We start from the raw sequence: 17129 nt of genomic DNA, 5'->3' as shown, positions 1-17129 counted from the left end.
TAGTAGATGTCAAGAGTGTTTTAAGTACCATGAGAAACCATGGCCATAAAACTGTAAGTTCAGAATGCAGTTATCAGGTGTAAAAATAAGATATAAATGAATAAAGAATTCTACTTAAAAATAAAAACAAAATATGACCTTTTTAAAAATTTTTTATTAATTTATTTTTGTCTGTGTTGGGTCTTTGTCGCTGCACACAGGCTTTCTCTAGTGGCGGAGAGGGGGGGCTACTTTTCATTGCAGTGTGCGAGCTTCTCACTGCAGTGGCTTCTCTTGTTGCGGAGCACAGGCTCTAGGCATGCGGGCTTCAGTAGTTGTGGCACACGGGCTCAGTAGTTGTGGCTCACGGGCTCAGTAGTTGTGGTGCACAGGCTTAGTTGCTCCACAGCATGCGGGATCTTCCTGGATCAGGGATCGAACCCATGTCCCCTGCATTGGCAGGAGGATTCTTAACCATTGCACCACCAGGGAAGTCCCCAAAAATGACCATTTTAATAGAAAAAAATTTTGGAAAAAATGTTTGGCTCTTTGTTATAAAATAAGTACAGGGAAAGTTAATTGTGAGATATTTGCCCCTGTGTAAGATTCAGAGGTCTGTTTCTGCCTTAACATTTAGGATCATTTCATCACTAAAATGGGGTAAAAATTTTACATTAAAAAAAACCCAACATGTTGATCACTATCAAATGTTTAAAGAATATCTCTGTCTATAGCACCCTGTTTCCTTTAGTGAACAAGTACTTTATAGTATGTATATAATACTTTATAGTACTGTTTATATATATATATATAAAGCTGTTTCTTACACGTTTTGACTCTTGGCTGTTTATTGCCTAAAGTAAGTGTTATTTGGAGAACTGCATGGACATAGATTGAAGTGAAATAGCGAAGCAGTTTCAGTAAGAGAACTATTGTAGTAATTGTTTAATGCCACGAGGTGGAATAATTCTTTTAAAAATTGTTAGCCAACCTGTTCACTATTTTTCCTGCTTGACTTCTGATTGTTTCTCCATAGCTTACGTGTGTATCCCTTAATAAGACAGAAAAAGAGAAGAAATTGCCAAAAGTAAGGTTCTAGTGTGACTTAATATTGCTCTTTATAGGTATAATGACTCTGGCTATAAGCATGCAGTGACTCAGGGCTCTTGCGGGAAGACCAACAGGCCCTTCTTAGAAAGGGTCTGTTTGCCTTTTTTTGATGAGGGCATGATCAGCTATTCTCCCTGTCTTTCCCCAAGGAATGACTCATGTATTAACTCTTAAGAGCATCACCACATCAAAAGTAGAAACCAGGGTCTCCAGGACATAGGGCTGAGTTTTCACCAAACAGAAGGGTATGCACAGACTGACTGACTTCCTGCCCTTAAGTCACTATTTATTAATGTGTGTTTAAATGAAATCTAAGAAGATTCAGTTTTGCTGAAATCTGTTCTGTTGGGTATAATTTTAAACAATTTCTAACCTTTTTAAAAGCTCTTTTTATAAATATGTGGTCCATTCCTCCTAAACACTTAAACCAACTTTATGATCAAAATTGCTTAGGTTGGGCTTCCCTGGTGGCGCAGTGGTTGAGAGTCTGCCTGCCAATGCAGGGGACGCGGGTTCGTGCCCCAGTCCTGGAGGATCCCACATGCCGCGGAGCGGCTGGGCCCGTGAGCCATGGCCACTGAGCCTGCGCGTCCGGAGCCTGTGCTCTGCAACGGGAGAGGCCACAACAGTGAGAGGCCCACGTACCGCAAAAAAAAAAAAAAAAATTGCTTAGGTTTAGAGAAGAAAAGTGAAATATGTCTTTATTTATGGATTGATTGAATATAATAAAAATGACTTTAAAAATAGGTCCTTATAACCTGAAGCATGAACTATAGAGTTTACACATTTTTTGTTTTGGTTATTTTATGCTTATCGTAACACTTTTACTACATAATCTCACACATTGCTGTGTTACCTAGGTTGTGCAGGCATTATTATCATTATTTTCAGGCTTTTCATCAAATGAGGAATGTGAGATAGAAGTCTGATTACATCTAGTAAGTTACTCACAGGAACTAAAATCCACATTAACTAATGGCCAAATTACTGCTTTTTTACATATTACACTGCATTTTATAGGGAGGGACCAGGGGCTTAAATTTGTAAACTTGGGACCTTCTTCACAAAAAGAATATAAACACTAGTTAAACTTCTCAGTGCCCATTTGGAATCAACAGTTTTATGCTCTAGCCTTCTAGAATTTTTTCTTGTTTACCATAACCTTAGGTAAGTTGTTTTCTGACTGCGATGAGAAAAGCAATGATTCAAAGAATTTGAAGAGTACAATTCCTGTTTGTAAAAGCATTTCTAAACTCCCCTAAAAGTTGGACTTAAAGAAAACAAAGGTTTTGCAAGTCATACACACAACCATCTGTCATCTCCTTTCATTTATTTATCACCCAGATATTACTAATGAATCACATTCCAGGCTAACCACTGACTCCTTTTGTTCCTCAGTGAAGGAGTGTGGCAAACAAATGTTTTCCCAGTGAATCAGCAGAGGATTCTTGATTTTATTACCTTTGTCCTAAACTTTCCAGACAAAACTAATTGGGAATTTTGCCTTTGGGATCTCAGTTGACTTCTGTGTGTGGATGATGAATTAGGCTATGAACTGACATTACAGATGTGCAAACAACTCCAGTCTTTAGGAATGTTTTATCAGTTCTGAGGGAGCTGCCTACAGTGGAAGAATGTCTGTCTGTCTGTCTGCTCATCTTCCTTAAAAACCTCATACAGGGACTTCCCTGGCGGTCCAGTGGTTAAGACTCTGCACTTCCAATGCAGGGGACACAGGTTCGATCCCTGGTCAGGGAACTAAGATCCCACATGCTGCTGGGCGCTGCCAAAAAAAACCCAAAAAACCCTCATACATACACATACTGCGCTCTTAATGTGACATCATATTCTGCATCTTGGTTGGTAAAAAGGCTTGGCTAAATTAGGCTTATAATTAACTAATATGATCATTTTAGGTTTTCACTTTTTAAAAAATGTCTCTGGAAGAAAGGGCCCCCAAATGAACTGAACAATAAAGTTAAAAATCCAGAAAACACTTTTCCTTAAATGAAGCAGCAATACATAGACTAGTTTGTCATTTACTGATATGATTTTTTTTCAGGTTTTAAGATGTGACTGTCTCACACCTTTCTTACAAAGATCCTAATTTGTATTTGTGGCACCAGGACTGCTTTCTCAGGGCTTACATAGGTACTACGTTATTATCAGGGCACTACTTAGAATTGCTCTTCTCTACTGGATTAGGATATTTTTGTGTGTTATAATTTCAGGAATGATAATTTTACCTCTAGGATAATTTTTTTTAATTCTAAATTTCTCTTAATTTGAAAGAGCTAGTAGGATATTTACTATTCGTGAATGAATGTAAATTGTAGAAGTGTAACTTTTAAAATTTATCTTAAAAGAATGTCTTAAGTTAAAATACTCTTTCCACAAATACCTATATCTGCTCTTATTAGAAATCCTACCCCCTGATCTAACTGTGGTTTTGCTCTCACCCAGCCATCTTCTTGCCTGGCCAAGCACTACATCTTTTATCCTGGACAAAGCAAAATTATTCCATTATCAAAACTTTGGAAAATATAGTGTAATGCAGCTCATGAGACTAAGATATATGAGGCTTTGAACTGAAGCAAAACCAGATGTTTGATATGTCACAAATAGCTGAACTATCTTGTTGAGTTGACTTCACTTAGCATGAGTATACTGAAGTACCCACCCACCCCAAAAAAGGACCCTGAAAACCTGTCACTGATGAGAGTGTAACTTTTCATCACAGTCATAAAATTTGACCTTCGTATCATTAAAGGGAACTTCCATTGGCAGTAATTAGGAACTCTCAGGGGGAGTTAGTGAATGTTACTTATGACCTGGTTGGTAACTAGGAAATTCATAGAGCTTCCTGTGCTGGGGAATAACAACCTGGGCTGTACATAGCTGTTTAACTTCCTTTGATTACCACTATATAGATTAAAGGACACTGTCCTTAAATAGAAAAATTAACCTTTGAGGACTATCATTTGCTACTTTTCCTTAAGAAGTACTCCTTGTATTGATCTTTACTTACCTTGCCACATGGCACATTCTTTTCAGTGTGCTGAGATTCATTTTATACCACAGTATATGGTCTATCTTGGTGACTGGATTTCGTGTATACTTGAAAAGAATATGTATTTGGCTATTTTTGGGTGTAGTGTTCCATATTGTTCAAGTGTTCTATATCCATACTGGTTTTCAGTCTATTTATTCTATCAACTAAAAAGAGAAGTGTGTTGAAATTTCAACTCTAATTGTGGATTTGTTTATTTCTCTTTTTAGTTCTATTAGTTTTTGTTTTATGTATTTTGACATTCTGTTATTAGGTGCCTGCACATTTAGGATTATTCTGTCTTCCTGAGAATTAGCCCTTTTATCATTATGAAATGTCCTTTTTCATCTCTAGTAATATACCCTCTCCTGAAATCTACTTAATCTGGTATTAATGTAGAATACTCTTTCTTTGTATTATTATGTTTACATGGTTTAACTTTTTTCATCCCTTTACCTTTACTTTTGGATCTGGATATTTAAAATGGGCTTTTTATGGACAGCATGTACTGAGGTCTTGCTCTTTAATGCAGTGTGACACTCTCTGCCTTTTCATTTGTATGTTTGGCCCATTTGCAAGTAATGTCGTTGTCAGTATGGTTGGGTTTAAGTCTATCATCAAACTGTTGGTCCCACCTATTTTTTATTCTTTTCCTGCCTTCTTTTGAATTGAACTTTTTTTTTTGGTATATATAATGTAACCACATTACAGTATTATACTCCATTTTCTCCCTCCCATACTTTATGCTGTTGTCATGTCATGTTGTTGTCATACTTCTACATATGTCATAGCTTTTGCTTTAAGCAACTAGTTCTTTTTTTAAGAGATTTTAAAATGAGGAAAAAAGGTGTTCTCTGTTTCCAGTGCTCTTCACTCTTTTATGTACATTAAAGTTTCCATCTGGTATCACTTTTCTTCTATCTGAGAACTTCCTTTAACATTTATCTCCTGGAACAAATTCTTTTGGCTTTTGTATGTCTGAAAATGTTATTATTTCATCTTTATTTTTGAAATATATTTTCCCTGAATTCTAGATTCACAGATCTTGTTTTTTCCTTTCAGCACTTTAGAGAAGTAATTCTATTGTCTTTTGGTCTGTTTCTGATGAGAAGTCCTATCTCTATTTCCCTGTAGATGACTCAGTCATAACTTGGAAATATTGTGGGTTTGGTTCTAGACCACTGCAATAAAACGAATATGGTGATATATAGCAAGTCACACGAATTTTTTGGTTTCCCAGTGCATCTAAAAGTTATGTTTACAATATAATGTACTCTATTAAGTGTCTAAAAAAACAATATATGTACCTTAATTTAAAAATAATGCTGTTGGGGGCTTCCCTGGTGGCGCAGTGGTTGAGAGTCCGCCTGCCGATGCAGGGGACACGGGTTCGTGCTCCAGTTCGGGAAGATCCCACATGCCGCGGAGCGGCTGGGCCCGTGAGCCATGGCCGCTGAGCCTGCGCGTCCGGAGCCTGTGCTCCACAACGGGAGAGGCCACAACAGTGAGAGGCCCGCGTACCGCAAAAAAAAAAAATAATAATGCTGTTGGAAAAATGGTGCCAATAGACTTGCTTGACGCAGGATTGCCAAAACCTTTAATTTGTAAAAATCACAATGTCTGCAAAGTGCATTAAAGTGAGGTATGCCTGTAATGTGTTTTTATCGCCTCGGATTGCTTTTAAGACTTTCTTGATATTGCTGAATTATAGGATTTGATTCTCAGCAATTTGATTATGTGTTTTATTTTCTTTATGTTGATCTTGACTTAGGTTTGTTGAATTTCTTAAATCTATGAGTTGATGGATTGATATTTTTCATCAAATCTTGAAAATACTTGGCCATCCCTTCCCCAATGTGTGTGTGTGTGCACACACACACTTCACCCTCTCTTTCTGGGGTTCCAGTTACATGTATATTAGACTGTTTGGTATTATTCCACAGGTTACTGAGGTTCATTTCTTCCATAGCCTTTACTCTCTGTGTCCTTTAGTTCAAATACTTTCTATTGCCTTGTCTTCAAGTTCTCTAATATTTTCTTCTGTGGCATCTAATCTGTTGATTATCCAATGAATTTTCCTATTCGTATATTATATTTTCAGCTCTGTAAGTTCCATTTGGTTTTTTTTATACTTTATATATATATATATATTTTTAAACTAGGTTTATTCAGTGGACTGAATCCAATACACCCTCTACATCTGCTGTTCTTTTTTTTTTATTTTAAATTTATTTATTTTATTTTTGGCTGCTTTGGGTCTTCGTTGCTGCGCATGGGCTTTCTCTAGTTGTGACAAGCAGGGGCCACTCTTTCTTGTGGTGCACAGGCTTCTCACTGCGGTGGCCTCTCCTGTCGCAGAGCATGAGCTCTAGGCACATGGGCTTCAGTAGTTGTGGCTCGCGGGCTCTAGAGTGCACACTCAGCAGTTGTGGCACATGGGCCTAGTTGCTCCGCGGCATGTGAGATCTTCCCGGACCAGGGCTCGAACCTGTGTCCCTTGCATTGGCAGGTGGATTCTTAACCACTGCACCACCAGGGAAGCCCATTTTGTTTTCTTCTTATACTTTATATTTCTTCCCTCATTGTGTTTCTCTTTTCCTTTAAATCAGGGATCAGCAAACCATTTCTGTAAAGGGCCATATAATAAGTGTTTTAGACTTCATAGGCCATAGAGTCTCTGTCAGAGCTACTCAGTTTTGCCATTACAGCACAGAATTAGACAGAGATGATACGTAAATAAATATACATGGCTGCATTCTTTGAAACTTTATTTGTAAAACTGGTGGTGGGCTAAATTTGGCCCCTGGGCTGAAGTTTGGCAATTGTTGCTTTAAATCTTTGAACATATTTATATTCACTGTTTTTAAGTCCTTGTCTGCTAATTCCATAATCTCTGACATTTCTGGGTCTGTTTCTATTGATTAATGTTTCTCCAGGTTATGTGTCGTATTTTCCAAACTGCTTCACGTCATATATAGTTATTCCTTATTGGATGCTGGAATGTGGTATTAAGTTGTTGATTGTATGGATTTTGTTACCTTCTTTTACAGAGTGTCAATTTTTTGTTTTGGGGGCAGTACCAGTGGATCAACTTGATCTATTTAAGGCTTTTTTAAAAACCCTATTATGGTCTGTCTAGAGTAGCTTTTACTGTAGGCTCTTTCCAAGGTCTTCCCTGAATGTTGAGTCTCTCCACTCTAGCTAGATGAAGTTCAAGTGTTTCCCAGCCCTGTGTGAAGTCTAGGAATTGTTCAGCTTACAACCCTCTATTGTTCTTTTCTCACTAATTGTACTTTGCCTGGCCTTATGAAATCTCATCATAGCATGCAGTGGAGCTTTGTGTGCCAGAGTCTCAAGGGGACCCCCATGCACACGTGTAGAGTCCTTTCTCTGCATAGCTTTCTCTTCACGAGTATTCTGCGCCACAGATTTTAACCACTTAGCCCCCCTGAACTCAGATTTTCTTCTCAGTGCAGCAAGACCACCATGCTTTGCTTAGGGTCTTTGTCTTTGGACTATGGATTTTACTGCAGACACAGAATGTGTCTACAAGTGGAAAGCCAGAGTCATCACAAGGCTTCCTCATTTGTATCCCTTCTCTCAGCAGTCAGAAGTATTATACTGCCTGTGGTACAGTGTCTGAAAAAAATTGTTCCACGTATTCTGTTTAGTTTTCCAGTTGTTTAGTGTAGGAGTGTACGTCTCTACCAGTTGCTTCATGATATGAGGCAGAAAACCCTCAGCTACAGGCCAGGATCTCTAGCTCATATATATCAATACTTGCATACTCCCATGAGAGCTGGAATGTCCTGCTCAGTACATTGTGTTATTTTTATGTTTTACAGTGGATCTTTCCAGGTAGACTTTGCTGCTTATACTGTAGCTGTTTGTCTTTATCCCTCATCTCTTCATTTAGTATGGTTTAAATGTGATTCTTTCATATTTGATACATTGTAGTAGGAATTGTAGGTTTTAGGAAACAGACTTAAAAGGTAGTTTGAATATGTGTAAGTTTTAAAATTCTCTTAATCAAAATGATTGTTTTTTAGTTTTTGTGTTTGGATTTTTCATGTAAACTAATATTTATCTTAGTTAAGTCTGTTATATTTAGGAACCATTAACCTATAATGTTGAAAAGAACTTGTGAGGTTTTCTATCAGTTAACACAGTCTAAACTAAAATGTCAAGGTACAGGTTAAATGGGCTCTTGAGAATGAACAAAGGACAAGAAGCTGAGTTATTCATGTTCATTTTGTCTGGGAACCACCACATCTGCCTCTAAGGCTGAGTAATCATGACCTATTAGTGTGGTTATGGAAAGTATATATCAGTTTCACTGTGTGAACCATCTTTTCTTTAGGGAAAATATTCTCATCAGATTGCTGAAAATTTCCCTTTTTAGAACATTTAAAATTAAAACTATGAATCAGTCTTTTATCTTGTTGGATAACCTGTTTAATCTGTTGGGGTGCATATTTTATTCTTGTTTCTGGAATAGAAATGTAGGTTTTTCCTTCCTATATAATCCCAGAAATCTTATAATTTTAATGTCTAGGATGGTTCAATTTTTTTTCACCTAGAGTTCATTTCTAGAGGACAGTTGTAGGGATGTCATGGACAGACTCTTCAATTTCTTTTGTTTTGCCTAGTAGTATCACATTTCTCTTTTGTGTTTTCAAACAGTAAATGTGGAAGTTACAGGGGTTTTTAAAAAATATTTATTTTCTTTACTTTTTTTGGCTGTGATGGGTCTTAGTTGTGGCACGCAGGATCTTCATTGAGGCACGCGGGATCTTTCGTTGCAGCATGTGGACTTCTCTCTAGTTGTGGCACACAGGCTCCAGGGCACGTAGGCTCTGTAGTTGTGGCGTGCAGGCTTCAGAGCACATGGGCGCTGTAATTTTGCGGCAGGTGGGCTCTCTCATTGAGGCACACAAGCTCAGTAGTTGTGGTGTGTGGGCTTAGTTGCCCCGCAGCATGTGGGATCTTAGTTCCCTGACCAGGGATCGAACCCGTATCCCCTGCATTTGAAGGCGGATTCTTTACCACTGGGCTGCCAGGGAAGTCCCCCCCCACTTTTTTAAATTGCATCTGATGTTAGCTATAAGTAAGTGTACAGTGAGAAATTTTTCACTAATTATTTAGTTACTCTGAATTCTAGAGACTTTAAACTTGGGTTTGTGTGTGTGTGTAGGATCACAAAATAATTCTTTTTCCTTTAACTGAAATCTCTTTTGTGCACATAATATTCAAAGAAACAGTTGTAGATTTCATGGTTAATCACAACTTTTCAATAAAAGTTCCTTTTTTAGAGATTCTATAATCATTTTTTAAACTTATTATCACTATTTATTGATTTCTGTGAATTAAAATTCAAGAAAAAGATGAACAGACTAAAAATTCACATAAATTTTTTTTTTTTGGTCCAGAAGAAAACCTTATAGTTAATTGAGTCAGTGCTAAGTGTAGGATTTCACTTTTTAGATTTTTATTTGAACACAAAATGCAACTGTATTTAGGGAGAAATGTAGCTTAGATTTATGAATGTCTTTCTTTTTCGTATTAACATGCAACAGAAAAATTTGTTTAATGTCACCTTTTATCTAGATAGCAGTAGGAGTTCTTTCATGTTTTATTTCCATCACTACATCTTATGCACTTTGTCTTTGAGCCACAAATTCTTTCACCATGTGGTTTAAAAAGACTTTCTTATGGGCTTCCCTGGTGGCACAGTGGTTGAGAGTCCTCCTGCCGATGCAGGGGACACGGGTTCGTGCCCCAGTCTGGGAAGATCCCACATGCCACGGAGCGGCTAGGCCCGTGAGCCATGGCCGCTGAGCCTGCGCATCCGGAGCCTGTGCTCCTCAACAGGAGAGGCCACAACAGTGAGAGGCCCGCGTACCGCAAAAAATAAATAAATAAATAAAAAGGCTTTCTTATATCCAAAGATCACTTACTGTATGTGTATCTATATATACATACATATGTATGTGTGTGTATCTATATATACATACATATGTATGTGTGTGTATCTATATATACATACATATGTATGTGTGTGTATCTATATATACATACATATATATGTGTGTGTATATAATTTTATTCTACAAATACAGTACTTTTGTTCATAACAGCTAATGGCTAATACTTTTTGAGGGCTTATTATATGCCCAGCACTGTTCTAAGCCTAGTACTTTATATGTGTGTTACAGTAACATGTTAAGAATATCCAACTTCTAAAGCTTACACTTCATGAGAACTTTGGAAATTAGTAATAGATTTTATTGACATCTTGATTATGTTAGGGGTTTTTGAATTTTGGAGCTAGATAAAAACATAGGATGAATCTAATTCTTTTGCCTTGCAGAACAGTAGCTTGAGGTCCAGAAAGGTTAAGTGACTTGTCTGAGTTCGCTTATTTTCTGACACCTAATAGCCTATTAGAACCTAACCTATTTGAAACTCTAAAGGAGCTTGTTTAAAACATACAGGTTGGGGGACTTCCCTGGTGGCACAGTGGTTAAGAATCTGTCTGCCAATGCAGGGGACACGAGTTCGAGCCCTGGTCCGGGAAGATCCCACATGGTGCAAAGCAACTAAGCCCATGTGCCACAACTACTGAGCCTGTGCTCTAGAGCCTGCAAGCCCACATGCCGCAACTGCTGAAGCCGGCGCGCCTAGAGCCCATGCTCCGCAACAAGACAAGCCACCTCAATGAGAAACCCGCACTCTGCAACCAAGAGTAGCCCCTGCTCGCTGCTACTAGAGAAAGCCTGCACTCAGCAACAAAGACCCAACGCAACCAAAAATAAAAATAAATAAATTTTTTAAAAAATCAATTAGTTAAAATAAATAAATACAGGTTGGGAATTCCCTGATGGTCCAGTGGTAAAGAATCTGCCTTAAAATGCAGAGGTGCAGGTTTGATTCCTGGTCGGGGAACTGGGATTCCACATGCCTCAGGGCAACTAAGTCCGCACACCACAACTACTAAAGCTTACATGCCTCAACTAGAGAGCCTGCGTGCCCGCAAACTACAGAGGCCACATGCTCTGGAACCCGTGTGCCACAACTACAGAGCCCAGGCACCCTGAAAGCCTGTGCGCCACAACTAGAGAGAAGCCTGCGTGCCACAACGAAAGATCCTGAAAGATCCCGCATGCCTCAACGAAGATCCTGCATGCCACAACTAAGACTCGATGCAGCCTAAAATAAAACAAATGATAAATAAATCTTAAAAAAAAAACTGAATCTTAAAAAATAATAAAAATAAAATAAAACATACAGGTTCCCATGTCCACCTATTGAATCAACTTATGCTTAGGGGACCCTGAAATTTCTATTTTTAACAAAGTCCATAGTTGATTCTTATGCAGACACCTCGTCATGGCATACATGTTAATTTGGAAACCACTGTGTTTAAACCTTTATCACACATCTAAATGTTAATTCATTTTAATCTATATGATTATTATTAATTTGTAATATTTCTAAATAAAGGTACAAAGTAGCCCAAAAGCTTCCATAGAGAAAATTAATTTAAAAGAAAAACTAACTGATACTGATTCCACAGTTTTATTTTTGTTTTGGGATGTCAGTGGGAAAGATAAGTGATGTAATTACTTCATCAATTTTTTTTTTTGAAGTATAGTTAATTTACAATGTGTTAGTTTCAAGTGTATAGCAAAGTGATTCAGTTATATATGTGTGTGTGTGTGTGTGTATATATATATATATATATAGTTTTTCAGATTCTCTTCCATTTTAGGTCATTGCAAGATACTTAGTAGAGTTTCCTGTGCAATACAGTAGGTCCTTGGTTACCGATTTTATATGTAGTAGTGTGTATCTGCTAATCCCAAACTCCTAATTTCCCACCCCCACCCCCACTGTCCCCTTTGGTAACCGTAAGTTTGTTTTCTATGTCTGCATCAACTGTTTTTTAAGTAAGGACAAAATATAGTATTCTCAAATTATGCCTAAAGGAATAGGGGCACAGGAGGTTTTTATCACAGGGGATGGCATTCTTACAAATGAGATATGTGGATAAATAAAATAAGAATCAAGACAGAAATCATATGGTTTCCAGGGTCTGGTGTTGGGGGAAGGAGATTGACTACAAAAGGACACAAGGGAACTTTCTGCAGTGACGGGACTGTTCTGTACCTTTATCTTGATAGGTTATGATTATACGACTGAATATAATTGTCAAAGCTTATTGAACTACTGACCTAAAAAAATGGCTCTTACTATATGTAAATTATACCTGAGTAAATTTGAAATTGGTTTTTAAGAAAGCAAACCAAAGAGATTCTGGAAAGGATTATTTTTTCAAATTATCAGTTGCATCTTGAAATATTAGGTAGATTCTTGTTCTTTAAAAGCTAACATTTTTCTATTAATATAGAGTGATTAAGGTACCATTAAAATCGCATGTCTATTAATAATTGCTTTCTCTTTAATATTTCTCATCAGAGATTTCTCATATTTTTTTGTAGGGTCCACATATAGCTTCAGTTACATTAGCTGCTTATGAATGCAATTCAGTTAATTTCCCTGAACCACCCTATCCTGATCAGATTATTTGTCCAGATGAAGAGGGCACTGAAGGAACCATTTCTTTATGGAGCATCATCTCAAAAGTTAGGATTGAGGCCTGCATGTGGGTAAGATGTCCGTTTTCATATTTGTTCAAAATTAACCTCACTGTCTTGATTCTTTGTACCTCATTGAAATTGAAGCCAGACATATACCAAGTCAGTAGATAATTAATTCATAAAGTTACCAGCTACCTAGCTTCCATGTAAAAGAAACCTTTAGAGCTTCTCCTGTTCATGAATAACATTCAGAAGGAAGGCAGGAAACCTTAGGTACCAGGAAGCATTGATACCAAGTAGACAATAGCAGGGAAAAGGAGTATAGATGGTGCAACTATACTACTTTGTAAAGTTTTACTAACGTTTATAAAACTTGATAAACACATAGCAAATGGTTATATATCAGTCCAAATTAGGTAAGTATTATATGTCTCTCTCCTAGATTTAAATACTCTGTGTTTATTCTTAGAAGACTCATTTCATTTTCTGAGTTGTTATAATGCTAAAGTAAGTTCAGACATTTCTTAATAAACTAAGCTTTACTGTATTGGAGGTATCAGACTATATGGTGACCTTACTTTCAGAAGTTCCAATTATTCTTTTTATGGCTTAATATATTTTGGGAAATTTTGGACTACATGATCAATGGTAGATGTATTTTAATCTGCATATCCACACAAAGCATTTTTTATATGCTTAAATTCATTCACATGTATATCATTGAGGAATAGTTCATTTGCTAAAGACTTTCTATTACCATTTGAATTATTTTTTAATTCATCATTTGGAATCACTAAGTTTTATGTTCCCTGTAACTTTTTTTCCCCTAACAGTTTCTTATAAAATGAAAAATGTGGAACACATCACTTAAAACTCTTAATTAAAATGAACGTGAATAGAATGCCCACAGAAGAGGCAGAGTTTTCAAACACATTCAAGCGTTTATGTCGTGTTTTAAAAGAATTAAAAGGGAAATGCCATATATTGAATTTGTTGAATATGAAAGACAGGAAAAATTGTCATATTTCCTGTTACTCTTTTATAAATACTGGAAACAAATTCATTATACTAGTTGCATATGTATTATAAATTTTACCACATTAGTCTTTTTTTTTAACATCTTTATTGGAGTATAATTGCTTTACAATGGTGTGTTAGTTTCTGCTTTACAATGGTGTGTTAGTTTCTGCTTTACACATTTGTCTTTTGATGAAAAGCTATTAATAAGATAACTAGATTCTCAGAACATGCTAGAAAAGGAGTATGTATATAGCCTTCAATTTTCTGTTGTTCTTTTGTTCTTTCAAAAATGATTTATGTGGCTAGATTAACACTAATGCCAACAAAGAAAATTTTTCATCCCAGCTGGCAGTGATAACTGCTTCTTCCAAAGTGCATATTGTCTGAAGCACTCATTTGGCCTGGCTCCATGCATGCCTCAAATTAGTTAAATTGGCTGGTGTAGTGGCTTACTTCCCCAAATAAATTTTAAGCTCCTCAAAAAATTCAGACTGTACCTTAAATTTATTACTCACAGCAATCAGCATTAGGCTTTGCTCATAGTTCAAGAATACCAATAGGGCTTCCCTGGTGACGCAGTGGTTGAGAGTCCACCCGCCGATGCAGGGGACACGGGTTCGTGCCCCGGTCCAGGAAGATCCCACATGCCGCGGAGCGGCTGGGCCCGTGAGCCATGGCCGCTGAGACTGCACATCTGGAGCCTGTGCTCCTCAACGGGAGAGGCCACAACAGTGAGAGGCCCGCATACCGGAAAAAAAAAAGAATACCAATAAATACTGATTGTCTGAATGTTTGTTTGTTCTTCATATTCCCTTCTTTGAAACTGTCTTTTGTTATGTAAAAAAGGTAGCACATATCAAGTTCTGCTTAAATTCGTTCCTTTTGTTTTCACCATTTACAAAGAGTCCTTTCATCAAAGGATGCTGGGAAAACTGAATATCCACATACAAAAGAGAGAGGTTGGATCCTTATCTTACACCATATGTAAAAATTAACTCAAAATTCATCAAAGACCTAAACTTAAGAGTTAAAACTATAAGACACTTAGAAGAAAATATAGAAACAAATCTGCCTGGTGATTTGGCAGTGGTTCTTAAATAAGACATCGAAAGCAGAGGCAACAAAAGAAAAAAATAGATAAATTGAACTTAGCTAAAATAAAACTTCTTGTACATCAAAGGACACACTATCAAGAGAGTTAAAAGACAACCCACAAAAAGGGAGAAAATGTTTAAAAGTCATATGTCAGATAAGGGTTTAATATTCAGTATGTTTAAAGAACTACACAACTCAACAACAAAAAGACAAACAACCCAATTAAAAAATGGGCAAAGGATTTGAATAAACATTTCTCCAAGGAAGACATACAAATGGCCAATAAGTGCACAGAAAGATTCTCAATATCATTAGTCATTGGGGAAATGCAAATCCAAACCAGAAGGAAATACCTCTTCACACAGATTAGGATGGCTGTTATTTTTTTAGAAAACGAAAAATAACAAGTGTTGGTGAAGATGTGGAGAAATTGGAGCCCTCTTAGATTGCTGGTGGGAATGTAAAGTGATTTAGTTGCTGTGGAAAAGAGTTTGGTGGTTTCTCAAAAATGTAAATGTACATTTACTATGTGACCCTCCTCTAATTCCATTCCTACGTAAATACCCAAAAGAACTGAAAACTGGGACTCTAATATGTACAGAAACTTGTAGTTCATTGTTCAGCAACATTATTCACATTATCAGAAAGGTGGAAACAATCCAAGTGTCTCTTAACAGATAAATGGATAAACAAAGAGTATTATATACACATAATAGAATACTGTTCAGCCATAAAAAGGAATGAAGTTCTTATACATGCTGCAATATAGGTGAACCTAGAAAAACATTATGGTAAATGAAATAAGCCAGACATAGAAAGACAGATATTGTATGATTCCACTTATATGAGCTATCTGGACAATTTAGATTCATAGAGACAGAAAGTAGGTTTGAGGTTACTAGCGTTGTGGGAATGAGAAGTTAATGTTTAATGGGTATAGAGTTTCCATTTGGGTGAAGAAAAATATTGAAAATATAATGATGATGGTTGCACAACATTGTGAATACAACTAATGCCACTAAATTTTATATTTAAAAATGGTTAACTGGGATACACTCATAAAAAGTCAATACTGGGACTTCCCTGGTGGTCCAGCAGTTAAGACTCCACTGTGTTCACAATGCAGGGGGCCCGGGTTCGATCCCTGGTCTGGAAACTAGATCCCGCACACCACAACTAAAGACCTGGCGCAGCCAAATAAATAAATAAATGTTAAAAAAAAAAAAAGTCAATACTACTGAAGTTGAGAAATGTTGATTTAGAGTGTATTGGCCTTGATTCTTATATTTTACCCTTTCATAAAATTGATCCCATTTGTGTTCACATCCATATATTTTTTTTTCAGGGGATGTCTTGCTTGATTAAAAACTGTTATGTTATTTAAAATTTTTACCTAATTTGTACTTTACGAAGTAAAATATCTTTACAGACTTCACTATCATTATAAATATAGTAAATCAGTAAAATCATTAAAATACATAGTACCTCCAATTATAAGATAAAGACCAGGGTCTACCTCAGTTTCAACTTGTTCACATAAGTCTTTGGAGCCCATTAAAATGAATTGTTTGGTGTTGCTGATAAGTAGGTTACCTTTTTTTCAGTTTTTATCTTTTTCATCTTTCACAATTTGACTATATCACTAGTGTAAGGCTTCACAAATTTTCTTTTCAGTTATAAATTCCAATAATAGTTATTAAACCTCCAAGCATTGGAGATTCAGAGTGAGCAAAACTTAACAGTCTCTACCCTCATGGAGCTTTACATTCTAGTGAGGGAAATAATTATGGAAAACTGTATATATAAGTATTGTTGAAAAATTATATATATAAATATTTAAACAAATTGAGATAAGTGCTATGAAGGAGAAATTTATTGCATAACACAAAAATGTTTTCCTAGTCTGCGATTCAGGGAAGATTTCCTTGAAATAGCAGTGTTTCAATGGATATCTAAGGATAATAAGGAGTACAGTGAGGAGGCAGGATGGTGGCAGGGCAGAGGAGAGGAGGCATGTGTGATGACTTTCAGATAGAGAACATCACCTTTTTTTTTTTTTAACTTCTTTATTGGAGTATAATTGCTTTACAATGGTGTGTTAGTTTCTGCTTTATAACAAAGTGAATCAGTTATACATATACATATGTCCCATACCTCTTCCCTCTTGCATCTCCCTCCCTCCCACCCTCCCTACCCCACCCCTCTACGTGGTCACAAAGCACTGGGCTGATCTCCCTGTGCTATGCAGCTGCTTCCCACTAGCTATCTATTTTACG

At 36.8% G+C, this 17129-nt stretch overlaps 1 protein-coding gene across 3 annotated transcripts in view; it reads left to right on the top strand.

Moving 5' to 3' along the window:
- VMP1 (vacuole membrane protein 1) overlaps window positions 1-17129 on the top strand; it is a 130025-nt gene that overhangs the window by 43700 nt on the left and 69196 nt on the right. For 2 of the 3 annotated variants that reach the window (XM_082678435.1, XM_082678436.1), the window contains exon 6: window positions 12640-12807. In XM_082678435.1, coding sequence (XP_082534561.1) covers window positions 12640-12807 — 168 coding nt within the window. Of the gene's footprint in view, window positions 1-1015; window positions 1067-12639; window positions 12808-17129 lie in introns of all 3 variants that reach the window. The other variant, XM_082678437.1, reaches the window with a different exon arrangement.

The sequence above is a fragment of the Grampus griseus genome (assembly GCF_964374135.1).
Source record: "Grampus griseus genome assembly, chromosome: 20".
Taxonomy (NCBI): domain Eukaryota; kingdom Metazoa; phylum Chordata; class Mammalia; order Artiodactyla; family Delphinidae; genus Grampus; species Grampus griseus.
This window is presented reverse-complemented; position numbering and strand designations above follow the sequence as displayed.